The sequence below is a fragment of the Artemia franciscana genome, chromosome 1 (genome assembly GCF_032884065.1).
Source record: "Artemia franciscana chromosome 1, ASM3288406v1, whole genome shotgun sequence".
Taxonomy (NCBI): Eukaryota; Metazoa; Arthropoda; class Branchiopoda; order Anostraca; family Artemiidae; genus Artemia; species Artemia franciscana.
Window position 1 is genome coordinate 35,052,491 of NC_088863.1, and position 25,388 is coordinate 35,077,878.

At 34.2% G+C, this 25,388-nt stretch overlaps 1 protein-coding gene across 1 annotated transcript in view; it reads right to left on the reverse strand.

The window, feature by feature from the left end:
• Nucleotides 1–5,208, reverse strand: part of LOC136029211 (sialin-like) — a 48,378-nt gene extending 43,170 nt beyond the window's left edge. Inside the window, exons 1-2 of the mRNA XM_065707444.1 lie at nucleotides 5,175–5,208; nucleotides 3,405–3,619 (exon numbers count right to left, since the gene is read on the reverse strand). Of these exons, the coding sequence (XP_065563516.1) occupies nucleotides 3,405–3,619; nucleotides 5,175–5,208 (249 nt within the window). The remainder of the gene's footprint in view (nucleotides 1–3,404; nucleotides 3,620–5,174) is intronic.
• Between the last annotated feature and the right edge of the window lie 20,180 nt (nucleotides 5,209–25,388).

Consider the following 25,388-nt stretch of genomic DNA (forward strand, 5'->3'; position numbering starts at 1 on the left):
TTTCTTATTCATTTCTTTGTTAGTGGCTGGATTTATCAATTTAATATTAAAGTGATAGCAGTCGGCTCCATCCCAAAAAATGATAGGATATTGTAGGGCATCGTAGCATCGATGAGTTTCAGCAATTCTTTCCAGCTGAGGGTTTCGCTTATGAAGAATAATATCTCGAGGTAAAAACTGATCACCGACCATAATGATTGCCACTTCGTCGATAGTTGGAGCATTGTATCTACGCACATGTTGGCCAGGAGGCGTTTTGTCAGCGGAAATAATAATTTTATGCGTATCAGTAGGCATCAAATCGATGGCTGTTTTGAACAGACACACAAAATTATTATTTTCGTGGAAAAGATGTTGCAATTGGGAAATGATTGTCCTTTCAACGTCGGGAGAAATTTCGCCAAGTGCATTCAATTCAGAATTTCTATCACTGATGAAGTACAATTGTAAAAATTTATGATTCTCGCCTGAGAATGGTAGAAGGGACCCTGCTCTATGATAAATTTGCCCTTTTACTTTGAAAGTAGACATAAATTGATCTGGATTTTCCACCTTCTCCTTTATTTTTCAATTTTTTTCCTTTTTTTAGTTTTTTTTTCTTTTTCAGTTTTTAGTTTTTTTTAGTTTTTTTTATTAGTTTTTATTTTTTTTTCTTTTTAGTTTTTACCTTTTTTTTAGTTTTTTTAATTTTTTTAAAAAAGAAAAAAAAACTAAAAACTAATAAAAAAAACTGAAAAAAAACTAAAAACTGAAAAAGAAAAAAAACTAAAAAAAGGAAAAAAATTGAAAAATAAAGGAGAAAAAGAAAACTAAAAGCCAGGACACAGGGAATATAAAGGACGACCGGGACACTCAAAGAGAAATTACAGACTGGGACACTGGGACACAAATAACGACCGGGAGATATAAATGACAACCGGGACACTCAAAGATAAATTATAGACCGGGACACCGGGACACAAATGACGACCGGGACACAGGGAATATAAATGACGGCTGGGACGCTCAAAGAGAAATTACAGACTGGGACACTGGGACACAAATGACGACCGGGATACTGGGAATATAAATGACGACCGGGACACAGGGACACAACCACAAGGGCGATGCCGGGGGCGCAGGGGGATATATAAATGACGACTGGGACACAGTCGATTAGCAATCACCATCAACAAAGCTCAAGGGCAATCATTAGAATAATCAGGTATAGATCTGAATACGGATTGTTTTCCCATGGACCATTATATGTTGCATGTTCAAGAGTCGGTAAACCTGACAATCTATTTATATGCACAGACAATGGGACAGCAAAGAATGTTGTATATTCGCAAGTTTTACGCAGTTAAAAACATATATATATATATATATATATATATATATATATATATATATATGTATATATATATATATATATATATATATTCACAGGTGGGACACAGGGACACAACTACAATGGCGCGTAACTAATATGGCGCGTAACGACTTAGGCGCTACTTATAACTTACCGCAGCACCAAGCCACCTGAGGCAAACACAGCTACGCACGCTCCTCCTCCAACCCAATCTGTTCAAGGTCTCCCTCTTTACACCCTCCCAGGAAGTTCCTATTTCCTTTAAATCTTTATTTATGGCATCCTCCCACACTAGTCGAGGACGACTTGCTTTCCGTTTAGCCCCAGACTGTTGGCCAAAAAGGACAATCTTCAGCAATCTCATCCTTCACCCGCAGAACGTGGCCTAGCCATCTCAATGTTTCTTTCATTATGGCCCTAGAAAGTGGGACTGAACCACATGCGAATCCAGGCTTGCTGCTTTACGTCAACGAAGGCGTGTCCTAGATCGTCACCTGCGGACGAAATGAATGCTTCAGTCGATACAGTTCTAGAATCAAATGAAGCGGTTAACCATCCATCAGAATTTTTTAATTCGCTGGATCTCCCACGGTTTCCACCACATGTGCTATAACTAAAAACAAGCGTAACAATAATCATGTTGCAACATATTAACGCACCAAAGCCTTGCAACGGCACGCGACTTGCCTTAAAAAAACAACGGAAAACGTAATAGAGACAACAATCCTGACAGGGCCTTCCGAGGGTGAGGCTGTTCTTATTCCTCGCATTTCCATGATTCCATCAGATCTGCCTTTTCAATTTAAAAGATTGCAATTCCCAATTCGATTAGCATTTGCAATCACCATCAACAAAGCTCATGGGCATTCATTAGAAAAATGCGGTATAGATCTTAATGCGGATTGTTTTTCCCGTGGACGATTATATGTTGCATGCTCACGAGTCGATAAGCCGGACAATCTATTTATATGCACAGACAATGGGACCGCAAAGAATATTGTATTCCCACAAGTTTTAAGCAGTTAAAAATTACCACCTTGCATACATGTTACCTTAGGGGGGGGGTTAGGCTTGCAGCTCAGAGAGAAATTACCAAAAGAAAGCGTCTCGATGTATTACAAGAGCAACACGAACCCAGGCTTGCGGCTGAAAGAGAAAGTAAAAATTCGCTGGATCTCCCAGGGTTTCCATGACACGTGCTACAACTAAAAATAGGCGTAACAATAATCATGTTGCGAAATATTAACCCACCAAAGCTTTGCAACGGCAATTAGCACCCTGCACACGTATTGCAGGGACATGTTACGGAAAAAACTTAGAAATAAAGAAGAAAAAGAAAATAAAAAAAAAATGAAAAAAATAAAAAAAGGTAAACATCTAAAAAACTTAAAAAAACAAACTAAAAAACCAAAAAAAGAAAAACTAAAAAAGAAAAAAATAAATTAAAAAAACAGCGATTACAAAAAGCTTAAAAAAGAAAAACAAAAGTTTAAAACTTAGTACATATCGTTGTTAGAAATCAGACTAGCTTCAATAATCAAATATTTTTGAAAATACTTTAGTATGAAAAGACATTAAATTACGGAAAGAGCAAAAAACTGGTAGTTGCAAGTACAATTACTTATTGTACAATTGCAAGTACAATAAGCTTAGTACAATTGGGAATATAAAAAAAAGCCAAAGCATCAATGAAGCACAGGCCTATAAGTAGAAGTTCCTTTATGTGAAGAATGGAGGGGGGATGGAGGACAATTCAACCAGAAAGCAAAATCAGGTGAATACATATGAAAAACAACGGAAACCATGAAAGAAATAGTCTAAGTTATAATATTTCACGATATATAAGTGCGAGTCCCCCACTCATCTTCCGGATAGTGCATTCTTAAAGCATAAAAGCATTTATTAACAATTACAAGTATCACAATTAATACTTAGTAAGAGTACTTAATTCATTTTAAAAGAAGCAAGAACTATAAGTATATCATATGACTACTTCTGATCAGGAATAAAAAACAGTTATTAATCAAAAACTCATAAAAAAGTATTTCGTTACCTGAGCTACATGAGTTGAGTTTTGATTATCAGGTGTTGCACATGTGAAACCTACATCTGCTAAAGCATCGTCATTTTCACCTTGATGAGCATCAGCTAGAGCTGTATGATTTACCATTGCCACAATGGCCACAGACAAATTTACTTTGAGACCATAAAGAATCGCAAGGCCAACAGAAGCAAGAACCGTGAAAAGAACGCGAGCCTTGACGCAGCCTAGAAATCACAAAAAAAGTGAAAGATAAAAAATTGTAGTAACGACTAAATATTAAGGTACACAGCATAATTTACATTAAATCAAAAATAGTTATGTAAGCATAGTAAGTAGAATCAATCTCTGAATGAGTAACTTCCCTTTTTCACGGTAAAATCAGCCCTCCTTATCTTTCCTGAATTAACCCTCCTTAAACGCACAATGTAAATAGAGAAATAACTTAATCCGTTTTGTCGATAGCGATAAAAAGTTTGCCCGATTGAAACAAACTTTATTCAATGATTGATTCTTACGAAACTGTCTTATATTTTATGCTTCATTAATGCATTACAATCTATCCTTTGGTCTTGTACAGGCAAGGCAAATATAATATTTGCCCTGTGAACCAAATACAATATTTGTCTGTCTCGTTTTGCAACAGGCAAATGTAATACATACAGTGACAGGCAAATGTAACACATATAACTATAGCAGACAAAATAATATATAGGACAGGTAAAACTTTTCATGCCCACGGCCTGAACACACTTGCATTTCATGATTGCATTAATTGCTACAACCTAGCACAGAGCAAACCAGAGTCATAGTAACCAAAAGCATAAAAACACATAAAAAATGTCTCATAAGAAAAATTTATACTTAATACTATTTCAGGAATAGCATTTCTATTATTTCGGTTTTACGGTTTAACTTTAATAGTAAAAGTTTATTGCGGAAAAAAAACTTAGGGGAATTTTGAAAAACAGCTTGAAACACTGATAAGTCTTTTGTTTCTCTAGCATTGACAGCACACTAGAACATCAGAGAGAGCAGTTTAAGAGGTCATTTAAAAATGAATGCTCACATTCTTGTCCTTGTCATAATGTCGTCATGATACCGCAATCATAAAAAGAAATATGGCACCAAAAATGTCATTCTGATTTAGTGTCATTTCTGGAGCATAAGGGCTAGAAACTATTTACCATTAAATTCTCAAAGGTCAAAATCCCTTAACCAGGTGTTTAAAATCCTCCTTTTGAATAATCCCCCTTCCATCCTCTTTTGCAAGTGGGGGAAACGGTTTAAAAAAATATTGCCTTGTTTATGAAAAAAAACACAAAGCTGAATAGTTGATGATAGATGTTACTCATTTTCATCTCATCGCAAAAACTTGATTCCAATTCAAGCTCAAACCCTGTTAATTAACACTAGTTGGAAACCGAGGGTGAAGAGAGAAGCGAATATTAAGGTTCAAATCAGCCCTAGTTCAAACTTATTCACATGGCAGTTCTAATGAATGTTGACTCAAAAAGGAGTTATATTAATTGGAAGTAGTAGATACCATCATCTTGACAACGGGGAGGTACCGTATCGGTTCTTCCACTAGGACACGGGTGCAATACACTCTTACATGGCCCATATATTAGCTAATGGGCTGACCTAACTCGGTGAAAGTCATCACACGCGTGTTTAATTTGCTTATTTGAACCATCGTCTCGAGGAGGAAGCCAACCAGTTCCTTTGGCAGTCATCCAAAGCCACGAACCAGTATATTAAAATAGTTGTATGACGGGTTACTTTGAGCTGACTCGTTGAAGGCCATTACACTCATGTTTAACCGGGCGTTCATAACTGGATCTATAGGCTACGTGATTAAATAAAAAAAAAAAGTTTTTTCAACTAAAGTAAGGAGCAACATTAAAATTTAAAACGAACGGAAATAATTACGTATATGAAGGAGGTTGCCTCCTCCTCGACACCTCACTCTTTACACTAAAGGAAGTCGAGGAGGAAGTAACCCTCTTCCAATACTTAATAATTTCCACTCATTTTGAGTTTTAATATTGCTCCTTACTTTCAGTTGAAAAAAATTCTTAATATCCTCTAGACAATTCAATCCTGGCAAAAATTTACCCAGGACAATTATCCTTAACAACTCCACGCGTAGAATTGAGACGGAAAAAAGAAGGCCAGACATATAAAAAGAATTTTGTATAGGAATTCTTGCAAATTAAACCAGTGCATAATTTCCCTGACAAGTTCACCCCCTGAAAACTTCCCTCTCCATGGAAAATTCCCCTGTGGAAAATCCCGAGCAAAAAATTCGTCCCTCCTTCTACCCTAAAATGAATGCAAGCTTCCTAATAACAAATAATATGCATAATGGATGGCTAAGTTCTATAACTTAGGGACCTTTCCCCTGGGGCTGTGGGGGGGGATCAGGTTTTATCGAAAGGTATTGTTATTGGACCTTTCAACTAGGATGAAAAAAATGGCTATCTCAAAATTTTGATGAGGTGATTTGAGGAAAAGGGGTGGGGGAGGAGGCCTAGTTACCCTCCAATCTTATTGGCCACTTGATAAGGGAACTAGAACTTTCAATTTGCGTTCCAATGAGCCCTCTCACAATGTTCTAAGACAACTGGGAGGATACAATCAGCCCTGGGAAAAAAATAGCAACAAATAAACACGCATCCATGATTCTTCGTCTGTCAAAAACTACAGAATTCCACATTTCTACAGAGAGCAGTTTGAAACCTCTACGGTAGGGTTTTCAAATATGCTGAGTCTGATGGTGTGATTTTCATTAAAATTCTACAAAATTTAGGAGGTAATTCCCCCCTTTTTTAAATAAGGCAGATTTTTCGGGCTTTTAACCGTCAATGGGTAAGACTAAACTTAAAGAAACTTATATATTTGAAATCAGCATAATAAGTCAATTCTTTTGATATATCCTTTAGTATTAAAAATCAATATTCAATATTCAAGAAGCGATTGGAATTATCGGAACGAAACTTTTGTGGAGGTGACGGAGAAGTGAATTTGAATTTAAGCCATGGATTATTTTGAACTTGAACCTTCAGAGGAGAGTAAAAATAACTTTTTAAATCCAGAGAGTGTATCAACAAAAGCTTCGAGAAGTTTCCGAAGCTAGCCCTTGAGAAAAACTACTTTTATTTTTGATTCTGAATATTTTTAGTCTTCCTTCAAAGAACCCCTCTCCCTAAAAGCAAATACGTTTTCATCATATAATTTTTGGAATAGAAACTTTCTGATTGGTATCTAAAAAGATAAATGTTATTACTTTTTTTTCTTTTTAATTTCAAGACTTAGCATAAATTAGCTCCAACCCTACCACTATGCAACTGATATCACCAGTTTGAATGTACCTACCGGCATTAAATTTTCAGAGATTGCTAAGCCAGTATTAATTCACACATTTTTTTTTCAAGTTTAGACATTCCCTGGAAAGTAAAGACTAATATCAACACTAGAGATATGCATTTTAATGTCGCAAAAGATACTATAAACTGAACATTTATAATGGTTCAAAAAGATAATCCCATATATAGGTTAGCAGATTGTGACCAAAAACATCCAAACTTAAGCTTGATGTGGGCTTTACTTTTACCAGTATTATTAGTATTATTATAATTTTGTTATTTCTTTATATTTATTTCCATTGCTTGAAGGAAATTAGTTTCTTAAAAGAAACAGTGGAAGATTGCAGAAATTGTTAAGGCATTGAATTCGGAATCAAATACGTAAGATCTTTCCACTTTCGACCTTCAATGGAAAGTAAAAAGCAATATCGAAACTTAAATTCTTCAGAATATATTCATAGCCATCAATTTAGCAAATTAGACATGTACGTCACAGTTTTATCTATTTAAGATGACATTTTTGCCACGATGGAGGAATTTACATACAGTCAGAAGACGTGATATGCTAGTATATGCGACCTCCTTCATTTAAATGCCTAGATTGATAGTGTTTTAGCTTACACATCCATGTTTAAATATATTCATACTAAAATCAACTAATATTTTGGTGAAGACATGTATATTTCCCTTCTTCAATATAAAACAGTCAACAACATGAACAAACTAACGGTATTCAATCTAACTGTTATCCTTGAAGATCAACAAGAATCTTTCCAATTAAAGAATAGAACAATTCAATACCAATTTTCAAAAAACTTCAAATGAAGATATTTTCTCTCAACTAGATTTAGAAGAATTATGTTGAAGCCAATGCAATGACTTGACCACTAACTATTATCTAGGAATCAAAACGGCATGTCTCAAACACTGTAAATCAAAGACACGGAAGAGAGAATCCTTAAAGAAGGATCATGAAGAAGAAAATCGATTCAAATGTAAAATATGCAACAAAGAGTTTTCTAGAATTTATATTTAACTAGGCACATGACGATTCACATTGTAGATGGGGTTCAGGCTGGTGAAGAAATCCCTGACTTTCGATATCTGTACTAGAGTATTTTTACATAAATGCACATTTTCATGGCACACAAAAATTCATACTGGAGAAAAGGCTTTTACTTGCGACACCTGTACTAAACCATTTCTCAATAAATAATAATTATCAACGCATATGATAGTCCATACTGGAGAAAATCCAATCAGATGTAAAATATGCAACAATGGCTTTTCAAGGGATTTCAGCTTCTACGAGCATATGAAAAGTCATACTAAAGAGAATAAAGCCTTATACATGCAAGATATTTGCCAAAGCATTTTCCCGCAATTCAGACTTGTCTAGTCATGTAAGAACTCAAACTAGAGAAAACCATCAGGTCTGCATGATATGTGCTAAGCTGTTTTCTCACAGCTCTACTTTATACACGAACAGAAAAGTTCACACTGGAGAAAAGATGTATAATTGCAACATATGCACTGTAGCTTTTTTTCATTAATCCACGCTATCTAGTCATAAAAGAATCATAGTAAGGGCAAATAGCATGACTCTTTGCATCTCCAATTTCAAGCGATGGCCTAACATATGAAATAGTTGCATTGTTCGTGAAAACTTTGTAGTTTAAATTTACAAGCAAGAGTGAAATGATGTTCTATCGTTTTACATCAATACTAAAACGAAACTTAGTGTAGTTATAATAAAATAACAGTTAAGAGTATTCAAAGAATTGAATTAGAAATATTCCTTATCTGTGAATTTAATATATGCAATGGATATTATGATAATTCTACATCTTCAATGAATAATTAAGATAAATTGATACTCTACGAGAATACAGGAAACTATGAGCATAGAACATGTTTAACAGAAGAGACAAGAGATTTAAAATATACTAATTTATAAAAAAAGAAATTTAACTCTATGGCCTGTGCAATAAAAGAGAAGGATTATCATTAAAACTGGATCAAGAAAGAAAGGGTACCAACGCCATTGCACGAACTACCAAACTAAACATTTTGAGTCATAGATTTAAGACTGCTCACATCTACAATAAACTAAAAACCTAGTAGAGAAAAGCCCAAAATAGCATACTAAAAATACTAAATCATAAATTTGAGAAAAGTAAAATCCCAAAATACCAGATTAAACACCCCAAATCATAATTTTCAGACAACAACTACCAATGAAAGACTAAGAAATCTAGCTCAGAAAAGCCCAAATAGCAAACTATACATCCCAAATCATAAGTTTCAGTCAATACACACCTACGAAAGGCTTAGAGACATAGCACGGAAAGTACTGAAATAGCAAACTAAACATCCTAAATCATAAGATTCAGATATCACACCCACAAAAGCCTAAGAAAGCTAGCTCAGAAAGGTGAGAATTAGCAAACTTAACATCCCAAATCTTAAGTTTCTGACAAGTCAAACAACGAAAAATCAAACTAAATATCCTAATCATAAGTTTCAGACAACACACACTTACAGAAGGCTAAGAAATCTAGCTTAAATTAAACTGAACATCCAAGATCATAAGCATCAGAAAACAAACACCTACAAATGGCTAAGAAACCTAGTACAGAAAAAGCTAGTTCACACACACGTCAAACAATTATATAGCTTATCTAAATTTGCCAAATCCTAACTCTTCAACCAATTCCCTTCAAAATAGACAAGGTAACACCCAAAAAGCTAACACACACACAGCACACTTGTAATACATCAAACCAGGAACCGAAAATAAGTAAGAAAAACGCGAACAGTATTTTCAAAAATCAAGAGATAGGTGAACAGTATTTTCAAAAAGTCAGAAAAATGTTGACATAAACGAATATAATTTACAAAAGTCAGAAACATGCGAACAGAATTTTCAAAATGTCAGAAAACACGAACAGAAGCTTAAGAAGGTCGAAAATATACGAAAAGAATTTTCAAAAAGTCGGAAACACAGAAAGAGAGTAAGAAACATCCAACCACAGCATTTAAAGAAGTAAGTAATACACAAACAGATTCTTCAAAGTTAAAACCATGCGAAGAGAATTTTCAGAAAGTCAAAAACAAAAACAATTAAAAATTTCGATCCAGTTATGAAAACTAGGTCAAAAATGTGGGTAAACATGGCCTTCAACAAGTAGCTCAAAGTAACCCCTTGTACAACCATTGCGATTGTACTTGTGGTCTTGTAAGTCTGCGAAGGTAACCCGTTGGGTTTGTTCTCCAGACGATGGTTTAAAATAAACAAGTTTAACGCGTACATGATGACCTTCCCCTAATTAGCTCTCTTCGTTATATGGGCCATGTAAGAGTGCATTGTCTCCGTGTTTTAGGGGAAGACCAGATACGGTGCCTCCGCATCGTCAAGACGAAGGTATCTACTACGGTTGATTTTAAAGATTGTTGAACTCTATGAGGGTTATATTGAAAGAGGGTTGTTCTGCACGGGGTTGAGCTAATGAGGGTAGAGTTTAATAGGGATTAAGTTTAATGGAGGCTGTGTTGAACAAGGGATGAGTAAAAAGGGATTTAGTCACACGTACACCTTCCAAAATGTATAAGCACATCACCTATTTAAACTAACAAAAAATAAAAAACATAATTCAATCAATTAATGTTCAAGAGAAAAACCCTAAATTTGTTTACTGTAAATTATCATAGGTTTTTGATATTCAACCAAACATTTTTCTTAATTATTTTTTAAAGACCCAAACAAGAAATTCATAAATACAATTTAAGGATTAAATTATTCAAACGTTGAATATAACTAGCATGATATATGTTTAAATATTGTAAAAAATCGGAGTTTACAAGCAGGTACTTTAGAGGAATTAATTTAGAAAAAGTGTTGCTTTCCCTGAGATGTCTGACAAAAGATGCATTGTTTGGACAATGCGAGAAATCAGGGGAATACGTCTATTAATGCACCGTTTTTCTGTATTTTTATTGCAGTCAGCATATTTCTTAGGTGGGCTGAAAATTGGAGCAAAAAAGAATTTAAATATTTGGTTATGATATACAGTCAAACGATTTGTTATCTATCTTTATAATATATTTCAAGTTTAAAAAACTACTTAAAAGGAGATAAGACTTGAGCGAGTGTCTAAAAGTTGAAATTTGTAAGATAACGAACATTTACAAAATAAGAATTGCACTATTAGACTTGCATTATCGAATTCGCTGAAACATGAGATTCCATTTTAAAATAATGAATGCATAGACATGGGAGACTGCACAGAGAAGAAAAGAGAAAAATAAATATGCTTCAATAAAACACTATAGATTACACTCATCACATTTTGTTATTTATGGTTGTTACTATTATTATTATTGTTATTATCATTATTATTGACATATTACCCGTTATAAAAAGAAATATATAGTGCGCAAAAACAGAGAAAACAATAATAAATTTCTAAATTTCTAAAAAAATAGAAAATCGCTATAGTATAGTAATAACTAGTGTTGATTATATAAGCTATTAATTCACGAAAATCTTTCTTTAACAGTTTGGAAACGGCCCGTAGCATGATACACCTTTGATACATAGCTAATTTTGTGCCGCAGGGGGAGACACACAAGCAACTTGGCATATATTTAGAACAAACTTCGTATGGCTTTTTTTTCTCATGTCGTGAAGATTTTCTAAAGGGATGACAATTTACACCAAGGATGGGGAAGGGAAAAATATGTTTTCAAACAGTTCGTGGTAACGAAGTGTAGTAAGGAGCGACCCGGCTCAATAGTAACCAAAACTAAAAAAAAATGAATTATGATACCAATAGCTACATCAAAAGAATCGTATTTTAATGCTGATTTTAAATATATAAGTTTCATCAAGTTTAGTCCTACCCATCAAAAGTTACGAGCCTGAGAAAATTTGCGTTATTTTAGAAAATAGGGGGAAACACCCCCTAAAAGTCATAAAATCTTAAAGAAAATCACACCATCTGATTCAGCATATCAGAAAACCCTACTGTAGAAGTTTCAAGCTCCTATCTACAAAAATGTGGAATTTTGTAGTTTTTGCCAGAAGGCAGATCAGGGATGCGTGTTTATTTGTTTGTTTGTTTTTTTTTTTTTTTTTTTTTTCCACGCTAATTATTTTCCCAAAGTCAGCAGATCAAAATTCTGAGATAGCCATTTTTTCAGCGTAGTCGAAAAACCTTATAACTATGTCTTTGGGGACAACTTACTCCCCCAAAGTCCCAGTGGGAGGGGCTACAAGTTACAAACTTTGACCAGTGCTTACATATAGTAATGGTTATTGGGAAGTGTACAGGCGTTTTCAGGAGGATTTTTTTGGTTGGGGGGAGGGGTTGAGAAGAGGGGGATAGGCTGGGGGAACTTTCCATCGAGGAATTTTTCATGGTGGAAGAAAATTTCCATGAAGGGAGCGCAGGATTTACTAGCATTATTTTAAAAAAACAATGAAGAAATAAATATGAAAGTTTTTTTTCAGCTGGAAGTAAGGAGCAGCATTAAAACTTAAAACGAACAGAAATTATTACCCATACGAGGGGCTCACCTCCTCCTTATACCCCGCTCTTTACGCTAAAGTATTTTAATTTCAACTATTTATTCTACGGCTTTTGTGATTCAGGGGTCATTCTTAATGAATTGGAACAAAATTTAAGCTTTAGTGTAAAGAGCGAGGTACTGACGAGGGGGCGAACACTCTCATAAATGTAATAAAAACATGAGAATACAAAACTTCTTTACGTAAGCTAATTTGTAAGTTACGTATATCTTTTACTAATAAAAAGAGTCGTAAAAAATTAAAAGTTCTAGTTGCCTTTTTAATTAGCCAAAAAATTGGAGGGCAACTAGGCTTCCTCCCCCACTCTTTTTTCTCAAAATCATTCGATCAAAATTATGAGAAAGCCATTTATCCAAAAAAATAAATATGCAAATTTCGTTTTAATTATTCCTCTGCGGAGAGCCAAAATCAAAACATGCATTGATTCAAAAACGTTCAGAAATTAAATAAAAAAAACAAGTTTTTTTGACTGAAAGTAAGGAGCGACATTAAAACTTAAAACGAACATAAATTACTTCGTATATGGAAGGGGCTGCTTCCTCACCAACGTCCCGCTCTTTACGCTACGTTTTTCGTTTACGCTTCGTTTACGTTTTTCTTATTAGCTTTAAGATGCATCTGAATAACGCAAGATGGCATGATTGTCTTATCCTGTTTTGTTCAGGGTTATGGAATTTCCAGTTTATAAAATGTAGTCCTCTTCTTCTTTTCTTTCTCTTGCTGCAGTCAAATACCGGAACACTATTTAGCAACAAATCTAGGTAAGTTGACTCAACCCTTATGCCCCAAGGGATTCAAGTATCTGACTAAAAATTTCTAGCTCTAATCTAGTTGAAAGTGAAAGGGTTATGTCCACCAAACCCTTGTTAGTAGGCTATCGCTAATGATACAGGTCTTGTTTATGCTCTGTTTAGGATATATAGCACTCAAATGAGAAGTATTGAAAAACAATTCATTGGTAATCTTACATGATCGGCAGTATAGGGAGGAGTGGGAAATCCCATTGAGTGGGACATTTGATAAGAAAATGCATGGAATTTTCGACTGGTACTGTCTGCACGGGTTCTATGGTACAACTGAGTCCAAATGCATGGAGTTTTAAACCGGATTCTACGGTACACTTGAGAACTGATGCTCGAAGGAAAAGAAACAAATTTTAGTTGATGGTTCCACAGAAACAAACTTAAGTTCCGAACTTAAGGTTCACCTCTTAATTAGTTCCTCAAAATCTTTGCTGCTGACCTGTTCTTTTTGACTTCGTACTGAAAAGACATAAAAGAAAGAAAGGCAAAAAACACTTTATCAACTTTTATTATTGTGTTACAGAAGCAGCACTTCAATTTGGTCCTGTTTTTTCTTTAAGATAAAGATACTACTAATAATGAATAGGTACATCATGAAATGAACAAATTAAAATGAATTATCAACTCAAATTCAAAACGAGCGAAAACCGACACAGACAGGAGTAGGACCCTCCCACCACACTGATAAAGTATCATTCGCACTTTACTGAAAACAACACATATTTTAAAAACTGTCTCTCTTATAATAATGACACTGAAAAATTAAATAAAATGTTGAGATTTGCAGGAATTAACATCATTATATATTAAACAATCAATCTAATTCCATTAGTTACTTATTGATTATTATGGTGATTTTATTTTGTTTATTTCTTTTGTCGATGTTTTGACAAACAGAAGCACACTGCTCGAAATACGAATCCATTTCAGCAAAGCGCAAAGGACTGGCCATTGCAAAGTTTAGGGGCAGCAGCCCCACTCCTGTTTGTGGTAGTTCCTCTTCCTTTTAAGTTTGACTTAAAAATTCCAGTTGATTTCAGAATACACTTATTCACATATTGTTTTCAAACAGTTCGTGGTAACGAAGTGTAGTAAGGAGCGACCCGGCTCAATAGTAACCAAAACTCAAAAAAATGAATTATGATACCAATAGCTACATCAAAAGAATCGTATTTTAATGCTGATTTTAAATATATAAGTTTCATCAAGTTTAGTCCTACCCATCAAAAGTTACGAGCCTGAGAAAATTTGCGTTATTTTAGAAAATAGGGGGAAACACCCCCTAAAAGTCATAAAATCTTAAAGAAAATCACACCATCTGATTCAGCATATCAGAAAACCCTACTGTAGAAGTTTCAAGCTCCTATCTACAAAAATGTGGAATTTTGTAGTTTTTGCCAGAAGGCAGATCAGGGATGCGTGTTTATTTGTTTGTTTGTTTTTTTTTTGTTTTTTTTTTCCACGCTAATTATTTTCCCAAAGTCAGCAGATCAAAATTCTGAGATAGCCATTTTATTCAGCGTAGTCGAAAAACCTTATAACTATGTCTTTGGGGACAACTTACTCCCCCAAAGTCCCAGTGGGAGGGGCTACAAGTTACAAACTTTGACCAGTGCTTACATATAGTAATGGTTATTGGGAAGTGTACAGGCGTTTCCAGGAGGATTTTTTTGGTTGGGGGGAGGGGTTGAGAAGAGGGGGATAGGCTGGGGGAACTTTCCATCGAGGAATTTTTCATGGTGGAAGAAAATTTCCATGAAGGGAGCGCAGGATTTACTAGCATTATTTTAAAAAAACAATGAAGAAATAAATATGAAAGTTTTTTTTCAGCTGGAAGTAAGGAGCAGCATTAAAACTTAAAACGAACAGAAATTATTACCCATACGAGGGGCTCACCTCCTCCTTATACCCCGCTCTTTACGCTAAAGTATTTTAATTTCAACTATTTATTCTACGGCTTTTGTGATTCAGGGGTCATTCTTAATGAATTGGAACAAAATTTAAGCTTTAGTGTAAAGAGCGAGGTACTGACGAGGGGGCGAACCCTCTCATAAATGTAATAAAAACATGAGAATACAAAACTTCTTTACGTAAGCTAATTTATAAGTTACGTATATCTTTTACTAATAAAAAGAGTCGTAAAAAATTAAAAGTTCTAGTTGCCTTTTTAATTAGCCAAAAAATTGGAGGGCAACTAGGCTTCCTCCCCCACTCTTTTTTCTCAAAATCATTCGATCAAAATTATGAGAAAGCCATTTATCCAAAAAAATAAACATGCAAATTTCGTTTTAATTATTCCTCTGCGGAGAGCCAAAATCAAAACATGCATTGATTCAAAAACTTTCAGAAATTAAATAAAAAAAACAAGTTTTTTTGACTGAAAGTAAGGAGCGACATTAAAACTTAAAACGAACATAAATTACTTCGTATATGGAAGGGGCTGCTTCCTCACCAACGTCCCGCTCTTTACGCTACGTTTTTCGTTTACGCTTCGTTTACGTTTTTCTTATTAGCTTTAAGATGCATCTGAATAACGCAAGATGGCATGATTGTCTTATCCTGTTTTGTTCAGGGTTATGGAATTTCCAGTTTATAAAATGTAGTCCTCTTCTTCTTTTCTTTCTCTTGCTGCAGTCAAATACCGGAACACTATTTAGCAACAAATCTAGGTAAGTTGACTCAACCCTTATGCCCCAAGGGATTCAAGTATCTGACTAAAAATTTCTAGCTCTAATCTAGTTGAAAGTGAAAGGGTTATGTCCACCAAACCCTTGTTAGTAGGCTATCGCTAATGATACAGGTCTTGTTTATGCTCTGTTTAGGATATATAGCACTCAAATGAGAAGTATTGAAAAAAAATTCATTGGTAATCTTACATGATCGGCAGTATAGGGAGGAGTGGGAAATCCCATTGAGTGGGACATTTGATAAGAAAATGCATGGAATTTTCGACTGGTACTGTCTGCACGGGTTCTATGGTACAACTGAGTCCAAATGCATGGAGTTTTAAACCGGATTCTACGGTACACTTGAGAACTGATGCTCGAAGGAAAAGAAACAAATTTTAGTTGATGGTTCCACAGAAACAAACTTAAGTTCCGAACTTAAGGTCCACCTCTTAATTAGTTCCTCAAAATCTTTGCTGCTGACCTGTTCTTTTTGACTTCGTACTGAAAAGACATAAAAGAAAGAAAGGCAAAAAACACTTTATCAACTTTTATTATTGTGTTACAGAAGCAGCACTTCAATTTGGTCCTGTTTTTTTCTTTAAGATAAAGATACTACTAATAATGAATAGGTACATCATGAAATGAACAAATTAAAATGAATTATCAACTCAAATTCAAAACGAGCGAAAACCGACACAGACAGGAGTAGGACCCTCCCACCACACCCCAAAAAAACTGAAGGCCATTGTATCATTCGCACTTTACTGAAAACAACACATATTTTAAAAACTGTCTCTCTTATAATAATGACACTGAAAAATAAAATAAAATGTTGAGATTTGCAGGAATTAACATCATTATATATTAAACAATCAATCTAATTCCATTAGTTACTTATTGATTATTATGGTGATTTTATTTTGTTTATTTCTTTTGTCGATGTTTTGACAAACAGAAGCACACTGCTCGAAATACGAATCCATTTCAGCAAAGCGCAAAGGACTGGCCATTGCAAAGTTTAGGGGCAGCAGCCCCACTCCTGTTTGTGGTAGTTCCTCTTCCTTTTAAGTTTGACTTAAAAATTCCAGTTGATTTCAGAATACACTTATTCACATATAGCAGTGACTGCTATTTTATGTTGGGTGTGATTATTTATTTTAAGTTTTGTTCGTTAGGAGTAGGCCTACTCCTTGATAACAATTTTTTCAAGTTTGAATCATTGCAGGACTTTATTTCTGCTCATTTTAGGTTTGAGTCCTGTGATTTTCTAATGCTTTGTTCAAGAATATTTAATTATTATTCTATTTTCACCTCCACTTTGTCTCCATTAACTATGCATTCATTACTCTAAGACAAAATTCTGTTTATTGGTATATTTGATAAAGCTGGTATGCTTGCACACTTTCTGTATGTTTCGAATAATGTTAACATTGTAAATCTTCATTATCTCACAGTTTCTTATTTTTTAGCCACTGATTCCAATCTTATCTCCTCTGAAGTAGTTCCGTTAAGCCTAAAATATCTCATTCTGATAGACAGTAAATATTTTGACTGACATTCACAATCAAGTATATAAATTTATTCTTTTGCTCTGATTTGGCCTTGATTAAGCGTATGTTTAATCCATTTTGACTGTCTTGCAAAGAAATAATATTCTTTGATAGAAAGAGAATATATATATATATATATATATATATATATATATATATATATATATATATATATAATACATATATATATATATATATATATATATATATAATATATATACATATATATATATATATATATATATATATATATATATATATATATATATATATATATATATATATATATATCTATATATATAAAAATAAGTTGTCTATGTGTGGATCTGTGGATGGATCAGGTGACGTCATGTTTGTCCGCATATGACGTCTGAATTATTTCACACTAATACAAAAGAAGAAAAAAACTAAAAAAGGTAAAAACTACAAAAAAAACTAAAAAGAAAAACAAACTAAAAAAGCTAAAAAACTAAAAAAAACTAAAAAAAGGTAAAAATCTAATAACTAAAAAAAACTGAAAAAAATAAAAAAAGGCAAAAACTACAAAAAAAATAAAAACTAATAAAAAAACTAAAAAAGCTACAAAACTAAAAAACTAAAAAAAACTAAAAAAAGGTAAAAAACTAAAAAAAACTAAAAACTAAAAAAGAAAAAAACTAAAAAAAGGAAAAACTGAAAAATAAAAGAGAAAAAGAAAACTAAAAAAATATGAATAAATATATATAAAAATAAGTTGTTTGTGGGTTATGTCTGTCTGTCTGTCTGTCGAGTGACGTCGTGTTTGTCCGCATATGACGTCTGAATTATTTCACACTAATACAAAAGAAGAAAAAAAACTAAAAAAGGTAAAAAACTACAAAAAAACTAAAAAGAAAAAAAACTAAAAAAGCTAAAAAACTAAAAAAAACTAAAAAAAGGTAAAAAACTAAAAACTAAAAAAAACTGAAAAAACTAAAAAAAGGCAAAAACTAAAAAAAAACTAAAAACTAATAAAAAAACTAAAAAAGCTAAAAAACTAAAAAAACTAAAAAAACTAAAAAAAGGTAAAAAAAAAAAAACTAAAAACTAAAAAAGAAAAAACTAAAAAAAAGGAAAAAACTGAAAAATAAGAGAAAAAGAAAACTAAAAAAATATTAATAAATAAAAAAATATAAATATAAATATAATATAAATTAGCAATCAACAAAGCACCGAGACACAAATGACGACCGGGACACAGGGAGTATAAATGACGACCAGGACATAAGTAAAAAAAAAAACTAAAAAAACTAAAAAAATGGTAAAAACTACAAAAAAACTAAAAACTAATAAAAAAACTAAAAAATCTAAAAATCTAAATAAACTAAAAAAGAAAAAAAAGAAAAAAGGAAAAAAATAAAGGAGAAAAACAAAACTAAAAACGAATGTATATACAGACCGGGACACCGGGATACAAATGACGACCGGGAACACAGGGAATATAAATGACGACCGGGACACAGGGACACAACTACAATGGGGACGCTGGGGGGCACAGGGGATATAAATGACGACCGGGACACCGGGACACAAGAATATAAATGACGCCCGGGACACTCAAAGAGAAATCACAGACTGGAACACCGGGACACAAATGACGACCGGGAACACAGGGAATATAAATGACGATGGCGACTCAGGGAATGGTCGATTAGCAATCACCATCAACAAAGCTCAAGGGCAATCATTAGAATCATGAGGTATAGATCTGAATACGGATTGTTTTCCCATGGACCATTATATGTTGCATGTTCAAGAGTCGGTAAACCTGACAATCTATTTATATGCACAGACAATGGGACAGCAAAGAATGTTGTATATTCGCAAGTTTTACGTAGTTAAAAACATATATATATATATATATATATATATATATATATATATATATATATATATATATATATATATATATATATATATATATATATATATATATATATATATCTATATTCACAGGTGGGACATAGGGACACAACTACAATGGCGCGTAACTAATATGGCGCGTAACGACTTACGCGCGCGGGAGGGCTTGGGGGGGGGCGCGAAGTGCCCCACCAACTAGGTGTTGGGTTGGCGCGAAGCGCCACCCCAACAGCTAGTATATATATATATATATCTATCTATATATATAAAAATAAGTTGTCTGTCTGTGGATCTGTGGATCAGGTGACGTCATGTTTCTGTGTCGGCTGACGTCATGAAATTAGTTGTCGTCATTTTGCTTTGACGGTGACGTCATTAACGGTATTTGAACGCAAAACCGCGCAGTTAGATGAAAATCCACCTGGACAGCGAGAGTCAAAACATATCAAAACTGAAAATGATAGCGATGATGATTGGGTTTGGGATTTTGACTTGGATAAGGTCATCAATGCCTTCCAGATTTAAGTTAAAAAAACAATGGTTCGTCGATATGTACTTCATAGTGACGCTGAAAAATAAAGAAGAAAAAGAAAACTGAAAAAGAAAAAAGGTAAAAAACTAAAAAGAAAAAATAAAAAGAAAAAACACTCAAAGAGAAATTACAGACCGGGACACAAATGACGACCGAGACAGAGGGAATATAAGTGACGACCGGGAACCTCAAAGAGAAATTACAGACTGGGACACCCGGACACAAATCACGACCGGGACACAGGGAATATAAATGACGACCGGGACACAGGGACACAACTACAACGGGGACACGGGGGCACAGGCGGGATATATTAATGACGACCGGGACACAGGGATTGTTCGAATAGAAATTACAGACCGGGACACCGGGACACAAATGACGACCGGGACACCGGGAAACAGGGAATATAAATGACGACCGGGACACTCAAAGAGAAATTACAAACTGGGACACCGGGACACAAATGACGACTGGGACAGAGGAATATAAATGACGACCGGGACACAGGGACACATTAGAATAATGAGGTATAGATCTGAATACGGATTGTTTTTCCCATGGACAATTATATGTTGCATGTTCAAGAGTCAGTAAACCTGACAATCTATTTATATGCACAGACAATGGGACAGCGAAGAATGTTGTATATTCGCATGTTTTACGTAGTTTAAAAACATATATTTATATCTATCTCTATTCACAGGTGGGACACAGGGACACAACTACAATGGCGCGTAACTAATATGGCGCGTAACGACTTACGCGCGCGGGGGGGCTTGGGGGGGGGCGCGAAGCACCCCACTAACTAGGTGTTGGGGTGGCGCCAAGCGCCACCCCAACAGCTAGTAATATATATATATATATATATATATATATATATATATATATATATATATATATATATATATATATAGATATATTGCCAGCAATTGATCTGAAAATGTTTGACCAGAGTCATCGTTTTGCAATCGGACACGCATATTTGTAGTTAATTTTAATATTTTTACGTGTGCCCATAAATTAGAATTTTTCAGGCAAGCATTCATTTCCTTGCTGTTCTTTTGATTCCTCGGCACGCTTTCCTTTTCTGACTTTCTCTATCAGCAGCAAGTTTTTTGGCATAGACTCTTTGAGCATCTTCATCGGCTTTTGCCATTGTAAGTTCATCAGTCATTTTAAACTTAAACATTAATAGATTTCTACGTGAACATATATGTCTTAAATATCTTTAATGACGTCACCGTTATAGCAAAAATGACGACAACTAACTTCATGACGTCAGTCGACACAGAAACATGACGTCACCTGACAGACAGACACACAGACAGACAACTTATTTTTATATATATATCTTCTATATATATAAAAATAAGTTGTCTGTCTGTCTGTGGATGTGTGGATGGATGTGTCAGGTGACGTCACCTGAAAAACTGGATCAGGTGACGTCAAAACTGAAAAAACTAAAAAAAGGCAAAAACTACAAAAAAAACTAAAAACTAATAAAAAAATAAAAAAGCTAAAAAACTAAAAAAACTATAAAGGTAAAAACCAATAAAAAACTAAAAAAAAACTGAAAAAACTAAAAAAAGGCAAAAACTACAAAAAAAAACTAAAAACTAATAAAAAAAGTAAAAAAGCTAAAAAACTAAAAAAACTAAAAAAAACTAAAAAAAGGTAAAAAACTAAAAAAAATAAAAAATAAAAAAAAATAAAAAAAGGAAAAAAACTGAAAAATAAGCTAAAATAAAGGTAAAAAACCAATAAAAAACTAAAAAAAAAGGAAAAAACTAATAAATGACGACACTCAAAGAGAAAGCGACCAGGACAAAAGGAATGTTCGATTAGCAATCAACAAAGCACCGGGACACAGGGAGTATAAATGACGACCAGGACATAAGTAAAAAAAAAAAAACTATCTATATATATAAAAATAAGTTGTCTGTGGATCTGTGGATCGTGGATCAGGTGACGTCACCTGAAAAAACTGGATCAGGTGACGTCAAAACTGAAAAAACTAAAAAAAGGCAAAAACTACAAAAAAAACTAAAAACTAATAAAAAAAAATAAAAAAGCTAAAAAACTAAAAAAACTAAAAAAGGCAAAAACTACAAAAAAAACTAAAAACTAATAAAAAAGCTAAAAAACTAAAAAAACTAAAAAAAAGGGCAAAAACTACAAAAAAACTAAAAACTAATAAAAAAAATAAAAAAGCTAAAAAACTAAAAAAACTAAAAAAACTAAAAAAAGGTAAAAAACTAAAAAAACTAAAAACTAAAAAAAAACTAAAAAAGGTAAAAACTAAAAGAACTAAAAAAGAAAAAAATAAATGACGACACTCAAAGAGAAAGCGACCAGGACAAAAGGAATGTTCGATTAGCAATCAACAAAGCACCGGGACACAGGAGTATAAATGACGACCAGGACACAAGTAAAAAAAAAATTAACAAAACTAAAAAGAAGGTAAAAACTACAAAAAAACTAAAAAGAAAAAAAAACTAAAAACTAATAAAAAAACTAAAAAATCTAAAAATCTAAATAAACTAAAAAAGAAAAAAAAAGGAAAAAAAGCACCAATATATTAAATTAGATTATTAGAGACTTGGTTCTGTTAGTACAGCGCTGGACTACAAGTTAGATTATAATGTGTTCGATTCCTGCTTGGACTTTTTTTCAATCACGGTTCATCCCTTCTTATGATTACTTTTCGGATAATCCACTATTTATGCAAATGATACACTCATTTTTAAAGCATATCCCGGGAAGGCTCATTTTAAAGCTATTGCTCATACCCACTTACTTTTTAAATCAATTTTACCATCTATAAGTGCCATACAACACTAAAAATGGCACTTTTGGTGCCACTTCTTAAGTAGAAGATTTTGGAAGTATAAAATGGTACATTGCAATAATTATGGGTATCATTGCAATAATTATGGTCCAAGGCCTTTAAATGTAGTATATAGGGATCTTTCACGTATACTCTACCTCCAAACCCTTTTAATGAGTTCCATAATCGTCTACTCATATTAGAAGTAAAAGACCATTGCAAAAACAAATTAACTAAAACTAACAAGAGCTAAGAGCTCATATGGCATGAGCTCTAGCAAAATTCTAAGGATCAATAGGTTGATTTGAAAGGAAAATCAGAGGCTTAATACCGGTAAGGATTTAAAATAAGAGCTCTGAGACACCAGGTCCTTCTAAATATAAAAATTCAATAAGAACCGATCACCCATTCGTACGTTAAAAATATCTTATTTTTTCTAATTTTTCCTCTCCCTTAAGCCCTCAGATGGTCGAAACTGGGAAAATAACTTTATCAAGTCAATTTGTGCAGGTCCCTGACATGCCTTCCAATTTTATCGTCCTAGCACGTCCAGAAGCACCGAACCCGCCAAAGCACTGGACCCCCCTAACTCCCCCAAAGAGAGCGGATCCATTCCGGTTGCGTCAATCACATATCTACGACATTTGCTTATTCTAACCACCAATTTCAATCCCGTTCTCTCCACTCTAAGCGTTTTTCCAGATTTCCGGTTCCCCCCAACTCCCTCCAATGTAACCAGATTTGGTTGGAATTTAAAATAAGAGCTCTGAGACATGGATTCCTTCTAAATATCAAATTTCATTAATATCCGGTTACCTGTTCGTAAGTTAAAAATACCTCCATTTTACGAATTAACATCCCATCAAGTTTCATTCCGATCTCTCCACTCTAATTGTTTTCTAAGATTTCCGATTTCCAAGATTTCTGTTTCCCCCTCCACCTCCCTAAAACCCCGGATCCGATTCGAATTGAAAATGGAGCATCTGAGACACAAGATCTTTCTATATATCAAGTTTCATCAAGTTCCGATCAAGTTCCGATTCACGTTTCCAAGATTTCTGGTTTCCTCTCCAACTCCTCCCGATGTCACTGGATCTTGTCGGATTTTAAATAAGGGCTCTGAAGCACAAGACCCTTCTAATATCAAATTTCATAATCTGATCACCCGTTTGTAAGTTAAAAATATCTCGCTTTTCTATCTTTTTTAATTAACCCCCCCCCCAGCTCCCCTAAGAGAGCCAATCCGGCTTGTTTATTTCAATCACATATCTAGGACTTGTGTAATTCTTTCCACCAACTATCATCACGATCTCTCCACTCTAAGGGTTGCCAAAATTTCCAGTTTCTCCCTCCAACTCCCCCCGATGTCACCGGATCCAGTCAGGATTTAAAATAAGAGCTTTGAGACACGAGGTCCTTCCAAAATTAAATTTCATTATGATCCAATCACCCGTTCATAAGTTAAAAATACCTAATTTTTTCTAATTTTTCCAGATTACCGAATTAAGTCCTCCCAACTCCCCTAAAAAAGCGGATCCGATCTGGTTATCTCAATCACGTATCTAGGACTTGTGCTTAGTCTTCCCACCAAGCTCCATCCCGATTTCTCCACTCTAACCGTTATCCAAGATTTCTAGTCCCCCAACTCCCCCCAATGACACTGGATCGGTCGGGATTTAAAATAGAGGTCTGAGTCACGAGGTCCTTCTAAAAATCAAATTCTATTAAGTTCCAATTACTCGTTCGTAAGTTAAAAATACCTCATTTTTTCAAATTTTTCGAATTACCCCCACCCCCCAAATCCCCCAAAGAGCGGATCCGTTCCGGTTAGTCAATCACGTATCTAGGACTTTTGCTCATTTTCCTACCAAGTTTCATCTCGATCCCTCCACTCTAACGGTTTTGCAAGATTTCAGGTTTTCCCTCCAACTCCCCCAATGTCACCGGATCCAGTCAGGGTTTAAATAAGAGCTCTGAGACACAATATCCTTCTAATACCCTGCACAATATCCTGCCAAATTTCATCGTCCTAGCTTATCTGGAAGTGCCCAAACTAGCAAAATCGAGATAGACAGACAGACCGACAGAAATTGCGATCACTATCTGTCACGTGGTAAATACCAAGTGCCATAAAAACGTTTTAACTCAAATTTTACCAAAAATTAAGCTTAAATGATCAACGGTTTTGAATTGAACCTTCAAATTCACTCTTCGACGAAGCCTGTGGTTTAGTTCTAACGGTGGTAACTGAGGGAAGGACATCCTTGTCCACTTGGTATTTTGGTTTTACCTAGGTTTTGAAAAATAAGTTTTCAACTGAAACAATGGAGTGACAACGAAAATTAGCACCTTACTGAAAACACAAACTGATGTTAGTTTTGGTATAGTAAAAGCAAACCAATTAAAGACACTTTTTAAAATAAAATAAAGCAGTTTAGGTTGTCGCTTGTGGTTTTTGGTTCTGTAATTGGTATCACTGTCTGCACGATGCTCACTTCAATGAATGGCTCTCGGTTTGATTCTAAAAAGGACATGTCATGATTATCAAACAGTTCGGGTAACGAACTGTAGTAAGGAGCAACCCGCTCAGTAGTAACCAAAACTCTAAAAAATGGTAATTTTGATACCAATAGCGACTTCAGAAGAAGGCATTTGTATGCTGAGTTTAAATATATAAATTTCGAGCAGTGTTGTCTTACCCATCAAAAGTTATGACCTGAGAAAATTTAGCGTTTTCTAGAAAATAGGGGGGAACACCCACTAAAAGTCATAG